The following is a 9,332-nucleotide window of genomic DNA, read 5'->3' as shown; positions in this document are numbered from 1 at the left end:
GGTGACTTCACTCTGCCTTTGATTGGTCAAAGCAACTGAGATTAAACGAGAGGCTTTTGTTGTTGTTACTTCATGGTTCAGATACATGTTTTCTCTGTCAAGAGTAAGGATGAATTCAACCAGATCCGTTGAGCATCTACTATGTGCACAGCTGAAATAGATGAACTTTTTCACTAATTTGTGGTTAAAAAACCTACTGTAGGGTGGAGTGGATTACCAAGATACTGTACCAAAAAGAAAATTTTAAGAAAGTGACTGTGGGCTATAGCAGTGGGAAGTAGCTAGAAGGAACCTCTTGCGGGGCTTTGGGGAGAGGCAGATTTTGAAAATTTGGAATGGCAACAGGAGTGGGTAGAAGGCACTATAAATGTACTTGTGAGGAAAGCCACAGGTGTGCAATAGTGAGGGGGCAATTCTTGCTCATACAGAGTGCCAATGCAGAAAAAGACAATGCGGCCCAACTAGTTATGGAGAAGCCTTTAAATTAAACAGACCAAATAATGCAAGTGTTATATTTTTGGCAATCAAATACCAAGAAGTTATTATAAGGTAGTATGAAATAATTTACTGGACAAAAAGCATCTTTAAAAATATATTTCTATTGATTTCAGAGAGGAAGGGAGAGGGAGAGAGAAATAGAAACATCAAAATAATAAGAGAGAATCATTGATTGGATCAGCTGCCTCCTGCACTGACCTGGAATCCAACCATGACCTCCTGGTTCATAGGTTAACCCTCAACCAGTAAACCACTCCGCCCAGGCCAAAAAGCATTTTGAATGTATAGGAAGCAAGATCAGTCTGTAATTCATTACAATCCAATTATAATATCCCAGTAAGTTCTTTGGTGGAGACTGACAAGCTAATTGTAAAATATATGGCAAATGTATGAAAAGATATATATTGAACTTTGAAAGGGTCAAGAATAGCCGATGCAACCTTGAAGAAGATGAGTAAAGTTGAAGGATGTATCATTTAGAGTGAGACTTACAACGCTATAGTGTTTATGGGCGTGTGGTATTGGCACAGCCAGCCAGCCAAAGGGTCCATGGAACAGAATTGGAAGGCAGAAGCACACTCACATCTACACAGACACTTGGCTTATGTCAAAAATTAGACTGCAAAGCACTGAGTAAAAAATCATTTTTAATAAATAATGCAGGGTTAGTTGGCTATGCAGATAAAAAATTGTTGACCCCCCTACCTACATTGGACACAAAAATTAAGTTCAGGTGGATTGTAGATCTAAATGTGAAGGGAAAATAAAACGTTTTCCAACAGTGCTTCTCAAACTATCTGTAGTAAATAACCTTTAAAAAATTTTATTTAAACTTTCTAGCCCATCACAAACCATTATTTTTGTAACATAAAATAAAATAAAATAAAATACCTCTTGGATATCAGGTCAATGTCAGGTTGCTATAAAGTTTCCCAACATTTACCTATTTTATCATCACCTGGTCATGAACTGGTGACAAACATTTTGCAGACTAATGCCATTTTTTTTTTCGACCACACTTTGAATAGCATTCTTCTAGAAGAAACGTGAGAATATGTTCATGACCTTGTGGTAGGCAAAGATCTCTTAAATAGGACACCAAAAGCCCTAACATTTTGTTGTTGTTGTTAATCCTCTCCTGAGGATATTTTTCCATTGATTTTTAGAGACAGTGGCAGAGAGAGGGAAAGACAGCGAGAAACATCAATGTGAGAGAAACACATCGATTGGTTGCCTCCTGCACAAGCACTGACCAAGGCATGGGCCAAAGAGGAGCCCGCAACCAAGGTACGTGCCCTTGAGCAGCCCTAACATTTTGTTGTTGTTGTTAATCCTCTCCTGAGGATATTTTTCCATTGATTTTTAGAGACAGTGGCAGAGAGAGGGAAAGACAGCGAGAAACATCAATGTGAGAGAAACACATCGATTGGTTGCCTCCTGCACAAGCACTGACCAAGGCATGGGCCAAAGAGGAGCCCGCAACCAAGGTACATGCCCTTGATCATTATCGAACCCGGGACCCTTTGGTCCGCAGGCCGACACTTTATCCACTGAGCCTAACCGCTAGGGCACCTAACTTTTTTAATAGAGGAAAATGCTGGTACATCAAACTACCAAAAGGGACCATTAAGCAAGTGTTTTCCCATTAAGGGACACCCAGATTACAACATGGAGGCAGATATTTGCAATACGCAGAACCAAAAGAGACACAGGCCCTCTTATCCGCAGTAAATAAACAACTCCACACCTCCGCAAGAAAAGGGCAGGATCCACTAGAAAATGGGCAGGAGGTTTTTAGCGGGCGGTCACCAAAGAGGATGTTCAGGTGGCCACAAACATAGGAAAAGCATTTGATCTCATTAGTCATCAGGGAGGTGCAGATTAAAGGACAATGAGATCACCTCTGTGAACTCACTAGAAAGGCTGACATGGAAAAGATCCACAAACCACGTGACCGTGGAATACGCTACAGCGATGAAGATGATCAGCTCTTTCTACATGAGGCAGCACCAGAGACTTTCACAGTCCCAACAGGGAGTGGAAGAAGCCAGACACGAAGCAGTCCATCAGGGGTGATTCCACTATCCAGAGCCCACACAGGCAAAGATAACCCGGATGTTTACCAGCCAACACCCTGGCTGGCGATCCTTGGGAAGGAGGGAGAGACTGTGACAGGGAGCAGGGTCAGGGGGCGTATAGTCCTGGGCGTGTTCTCCTTCTTGATCAGGGGGGTGGGAGCATGGGTGTGTGCAGCTGGTGAGACTTCACAGAGCTGTGCATTTAGTGTGTGCACTTTCTAGGTGTATCTACTAATGTCAGTGTCATCGCTAAAAATCCAGTTAAACCTGATGACACTTGATATTGGGGAGAGAGAAGTTGTGCTTATTTGTTTTGTTAATATTTGTTGAGAGCTACAGAAGGCACCGTGCTCACAGGGAAGCCTGCAGTCCTGTGAAGAGATGGGAATTAGGCACCTGGGGGACACTGGGAACTATGAAACACTGGCAAATGCAAAGCCCCTTCTGCAGTAAGGCCTGTTTTCTAACACACATTTAATCCCAAGTAAGACTCCCTCCTGCCATGAGTACAGCTACACAGCAAGTCATAAAGCATGAAGAATGGAAAATAAAAACCATGTATAATTGTGATTGACGTTAACCGGGAAAAGAGGGTGCTTGCTACTTTACAGAAATTGCTGAGCATGGATGGACCTGGAGAGCATTATGCTAAGTGAAATAATCGAGGAAGACAAATACCGTATGGTTTCACTTATATGTGGAATCTAATGATCTAATGGACAAAATAAAATAACAAAATAGAAACAGACTCATAGATACAGAGAACAGACTGACCGCTGTCAGAGGGGAAACCATTGGGGGGCTAGGTGAAAAAGTTAAAGGGATTAAGCAAAAAACAGCCCTAGCGGGTTTGGCTCAGTGGATAGAGTGTCAGCCTGTGGACTAAAGAGTCCCAGGTTCGATTAGGGGGGATCAGAGGTCGGGTAGGAGAGGGTAAAGGGAGCATAAAGGTGGCAGAAAGAGACTTGACTTGGGATGGTGAACACATAATACAATATACAGATGACATATTATAGAATTGTACCCCTAAAACCTGCATAATCTTATTAACCAATGTCACCCCAATAAATTCAATAAGTAAATAAGTAAATAGATTGCCGAGGGTCCTAAAGTCACTAATATGAAGGCAAGAATATAGGAGCTGGGAGGGAGTGTAGTACAAGAGGCAGGCAGGGGTAAGGCCAGACAAGCATGTGGGAAGGAGCTTGGCTTTTACTTTACAGGTGATAAGCCACTAAGTATCTTAAAGCAGGTGAGTGAGAGGGTCTGATTTACCTTTTTAAAAGCTCGCTCTAATCACTTGGTGAAGAGGGGATTATGGTGATTATCAGAGGGAAAAGGAGGATCAGAGATCAGGTAGGAGAGGGTAAAGGGAGCATAAAGGTGGCAGAAAGAGACCTGACTTGGGATGGTGAACACATAATACAGTATACAGATGACATATTATAGAATTGTACCCCTAAAACCTGTATAATCTTATTAACCAATGTCACTCCAATAAATTCAATAAGTAAATAGATTGCCGAGGGTCCTGGAGTCATTAATATGAAGGCAAGAATATAGGAGCTGGGAGAGAGTGTAGTACAAGAGGCAGGCAGGGGTAAGGCCAGACAAGCATGTGGGAAGGAGCTTGGCTTTTACTTTACAGGTGATAAGCCACTAAGTATCTTAAAGCAGGTGAGTGAGAGGGTCTGATTTACCTTTTTAAAAGCTCGCTCTAGTCACTTGGTGAAGAGGGGATTGGAGAGACGAGAATGTGAGCAGGTAGCCCCAAAACTAGGCTCTGACTGAAGGTGGAGCGGAGGAGATACACAGACACACAAGCAAGCATTTGGATTTGGTGTGGGATTAGATTGAGCCACTGAGGTAGAGAAAGTGTGAGGAATGGCCCCTGGGTCTGGAGGTGGAGCTATGCCCAGAAGGATGGCTCCTTTACTCAGGTGGAGAAGGAGGGGAGGAAGCAGGCTCCACACGTCATAGGATGGAGATACCCATGAGATGTGTAAGTTGAATATAGGAGCCTGTTGTTAGGATGATGTCTGGGTTAGGGATGCACCGTTGGAGGCGTTCAGCATTGGAAACCATTGAGAGCCTTGGGAATGGGCCTCACCTGGGACAGATACAGAGCGAGGAAAGCGGGGCTGGAAATCAGCCCTGTGAAAGGCAGATGTTAGCTTGGGAAGCGAAGGAGAAAAATGAGAGGGTGATGACATGCGAGCAGGTGACAGGTTGCTCCCATCTTGAATAATGTGAGTTTGGGACTAAACCGCATGGCTGTCTCAAACCTGGGGAACTTGGGAGTGGGAATGGGAAAAACCGTGTGGAGGAAGAAAGTGATGAATTTTATATTCAACATAGAATTGTAGATGCGAGCATGAATTGAGCATGCCCCGCCCCCTAGATCAGTGATGGCGAACCTTTTGAGCTCGGCCTGTCAGCATTTTGAAAAACCCTACCTTAACTCTGGTGCCGTGTCACATATAGAAATTTTTTGATATTTGCAACCATAGTAAAACAAAGATTTATATTTTTGAAATTTATTTTATATATTTAAATGCCATTTAACAAAGAAAAATCAACCAAAAAATGAGTTCGTGTGTCACCTCTGACACGCGTGTCAGGTTCTCCATCACTGCCCTAGATTATAGATGAGCCTATTGAAAACCAGAAAGATTCATGAACTTGTTCAAATTCATTTAATTTAATGACACACATGGCTTTGAAATCAGAACTTTTCTGACAGGGCTTTGGAACTTGTGTTCGTAGGCCCCCTATCTGCTGGTTAAATGGCTTTGAGTGAAATATATCCACTCGTCTCAACTGATGGGAGACTGAGCTGGTGACAGGATTTCTGGACTTGAGTGTGATTCCCATCTTTCCCACAGGCACTGATGGATGAGATCCTCATGCTCCAAGATGAGATCAGCGAGCTGCAGGCATCCCTCGCAGAGGAGCTGGTGTCGGAGTCCCCGGAGTCTGACCCCGGGGAGCAACTGGCCTTGCAGTCCACGCTCACCGTCTTGGCGGAGCGCATGTCTACCATCAAGATGAAGGCGTCAGGGAAACGACAGCTTTTGGAGGTAACGTAACTCGGAAGCCCCACATGTCCATGTCCTTTAGAGTTGTGTTGACAAGTGTCTGGCTTACTTTGTGATGTACAGTTTTTCTTTTAAAAAATTATATATTTCTATTTATTTCAGAGAGGACAGAAGAGGGAGAGAGAGAGAATTATTGATTGGCTGCCTCCTGCATGTCCCCTACTGGGAATCGGGCCAAAACCCTGATTGGGAATAAAACCATGATCTCCTGGTTCATAGGTCAATGCTCAACCACTGAGCTACAGGGGCTGGGTATGATGTACAGTTTCATTGTTCCTCACACATGAGGAGCTGGTACTATGTCTCAGGGAGGATCTCATCAATGGAGCACTGAGTCAGTGTGTAGCCAGAAATGCATCTTCTCACCCTTTTTTGCCTCATTTCAGCATGAAAAGTTGAGAATGTAGAAAGCAAATAGTTGGTAGACATGGGCCTTATGAAGAATAATTATGGAAGGTTTGCACAGTGGTTTGCTATCCTAGATAACAAAAGCCTAATATGCAAATCGACCAAACGGTGGAATGACCAGCGGAACAACCAGGGGAACAACCGGTTGCTATGATGAACACTGACCACCAGGGGGCAGACGCTCAATGCAGGAGCTGCCCCCAGCCCACAGGCCCCAGGCCAGCCAAGGCAGGTGCCAGTGGGGGCCCCCCAATCACCCCTCCGATTGCCTCACAGATCAGCCATGATCACCAGCCAGGCCTAGGGACCCTACTTGTGCACTAATTTTGTAGACCGGGTCTCTAGGGTTTAAATAAGAGTATGTTATGAATACTATTACTAATGCTGTGAAGAATAAATCTTTAGTCAGTGTTAGCCAATTCAAGCACACTGATTCATCAAAGTTTATTTTTACTTTATTCTCTCTTATCATTTCTGGCCCTAAATATATAGGTCATTAGACCTGAGACTCCACAAAATCCTTTAGAGCAGCGGTTCTCAACCTGTGGGTCGCGACCCCTTTGGGGCTCGAACGACCCTTCCACAGGGGTCACCTACGACCATTGGAAAACACATATATAATTACATATTGTTTTTGTGATTAATCACTATGCTTTAATTATGTTTAATTTGTAACAATGAAATTGGGGGTCACCACAACATGAGGAACTGTATCAAAGGGTCGCGGCATTAGGAAGGTTGAGAACCACTGCTTTAGAGCATCTGTCTCCTTGTACCTCTGGGATATAATCAGTTCTCAATACATTTCTTATTACATGAACTTAATATTATTTTATTTGGCTGATGATTATATTATTATTCAATTAAACATGGTCCTATTGTTGGCTGTGTAGGCTCCTTCTAGTTTTACCTGTTATAAGATTAGTCAGATAATATATTCATGTACTTCTTGTTAGGAATAAATTTAAAATCAATGTGTCTGCTTTATTTAAAGTTTATGTTAAACTATTTTTCATGTAATTTAAAAATAACGTTATTGATAAAGTAATTTTAAAATAAGGTATTTAGAGTACTTTATTTTAAGAATTAACTTTTTAATGTACTAATATTATCCCCAGTCATTCTATGAAACATTTGTGGAGTTTCAAAATTAAAATTAAGTGATTGGCTTGGTGTGTGTTTTTTTAATATGAATTATTTGCCATCATTGAATAAAACCACACAGAGATTTAACAATAACAACACCAAAAAGAATTTCTTCTTTCATTCAAGAAACTAGTAACACTGGGCCACTTCTTCTTACAGGGAATCAATTGCCTGAAATTCATGATGCTTTCTTTGTAGGTGGACCATATGTTCTTCAGTTTGTCACAGTCCCCACTGCTCCCTACAGCTTCCCCACGTTGGGGTCATGTACCTATTTCCAACCCACCATCTTATGTCATTGTTTTGTTCTAATCCTTGATCAATTTTCGTCATTCACATTATCTACCTGGTCCTGCGTTATGTAAGAATACTTAAACTCTAGGTGTACATTAGAATCAAAGGGAAAGATTTTTAAAAACATGAATCTTGAGACTCAACTCCAGAAATTCTGATTTATTGCTCTGGTATGTGGCCAAGGATAGTTTTTTTGTGTATGTTTTGTTTTGTTTTTGTCTTGCTTTGAAGTTTCACAGTTGATTCTGGTGTGCAGCCAGAGATGAGATCATTGTTCTTGTGTTGAATCCTAATGATTTCACCTTCGTGCGATCTATGTGACATTCTGCTTAATTCATTAGGAGAAGTTAAATGATCAGCTGGAGGAACAGAGGCAGGAACAGGCCCTGCAGAGGTACCGCTCTGAAGTCGACAAGCTGGACCACTGGCTCTTAAGCACTAAGGCCACTCTGGACGTCGCGCTGGGCACCTCCACGGAGCCCATGGACATGGAGGCCCAGCTGGTGGACTGCCAGGTTCGGAAATGATCTTGAAGGAACATGTCAACATCACAAAGCATATTTTCAAATGTGAAAACATAATGGTAAAAAGCTTGATACGGATATACGATTTTTTTCCAAGCCATATACTTCACATATTTAGAGAGCAGGCAAACGATACCTTATAAAAGCTTAAATGAAATTCAGACTTCAACTCAGTCTTTTGAAAAATTTTACCAGTAAGTTCCCAATTTTAGAAAATCTTCAATTTCCTAAAGGAAATTGTTAAAAGATCATAGATACCAAAACACTTAGAGTGCCTGTATTTGGTGCTAATAAGACATTCAGAGCCAATGAGGAGAATTGGTGTCAGTGCATCAGACTGTGGATGAATACAGCAGGAGGTGTCCCTAGGTGCTCTGTTGCAATGTTTGTTCTAATTCTGATATTTAATTTTTACAAACTTGGTCAAACTGTCAGTTTGAGGCAGACAGACTGAACACAAGAAGGTGTCTTTTGGAGCAGAGAATATCTTTTCTCTGATGTGAGGTCCCTAGGAATTAAGGTAGATGCAATGACATTAAGGTTTTCATTACGTTATTACTAGAGGCCCGATGCACAAAATTCGTGCAAGGGGCTCGGCCCTCGCAGCCGCAGTGGCTTTCCTCGGCCCTTGCAGCCCCGGTGTCATCTGGAAGGTCATCTGGAAGGATATCCAGAATGACATCTGGAAGGTCGTTCAGCTGTCTGGCCTAATTAGCATATTATGCTTTTATTATTATAGATTGTCTTACCTCTATGTCATGAAAAATTTCAAGCACACACGTAAGTATAGAGAACAGATAATGAACTCCCTGTGCCAATCATTGAATTTCAAAAATTATCCACATATTGTACTTCACACATGGGTGACGTATGTTTTAAAAGCTCTTTCATTTAACTAACTAGCAAGTTTCTAGAAAATCCTACCTAATCTGCAAGGTTAAATATCAGTAAGCATGACTTCATATTTATCCCGTTTGACATCAGAGGAAATACACAAAAGGTGGGGAATGATACATACTTATGTACAAACCGTTCATTGATGAACATTGTCTTTTTAAAATAGGTAGTATTCCATTTTGGCCATCCCTTTTATGATTCGATATTTATTGTAGTATTGACTGTTATAATTTGAATTTTTTAATTCCTTGGGCAGTTTACCTGTGTGTATTGAAGGCGTTGTTCTTCTCTGCTTTGATGCTAAACAATAGAGAACTACATGCCAGTGTTTTCTAGTCTTCAGACCATCTTTTTTTAAAGTTTCTTTCTGAAGAGACATCTATTTTTTG

General features: G+C 41.7%; 1 protein-coding gene across 5 annotated transcripts in view; it reads left to right on the top strand.

Moving 5' to 3' along the window:
• The first annotated feature begins 5,432 nt into the window (after nt 1–5,432).
• Nucleotides 5,433–9,332, top strand: part of LOC102764560 (nesprin-1) — a 141,900-nt gene continuing 138,000 nt past the window's right edge. For all 5 annotated transcript variants that reach the window (XM_006768718.2, XM_006768720.2, XM_015567191.1 and 2 more), the window contains exons 1-2: nt 5,433–5,656; nt 7,864–8,037. In XM_006768718.2, the coding sequence (XP_006768781.1) occupies nt 5,468–5,656; nt 7,864–8,037 (363 nt within the window). In that variant the 5' untranslated portion in view covers nt 5,433–5,467. The remainder of the gene's footprint in view (nt 5,657–7,863; nt 8,038–9,332) is intronic.

The sequence above is a fragment of the Myotis davidii genome, unplaced genomic scaffold (assembly GCF_000327345.1).
Source record: "Myotis davidii unplaced genomic scaffold, ASM32734v1 scaffold1323, whole genome shotgun sequence".
Taxonomy (NCBI): Eukaryota; Metazoa; Chordata; class Mammalia; order Chiroptera; family Vespertilionidae; genus Myotis; species Myotis davidii.
This window is presented reverse-complemented; position numbering and strand designations above follow the sequence as displayed.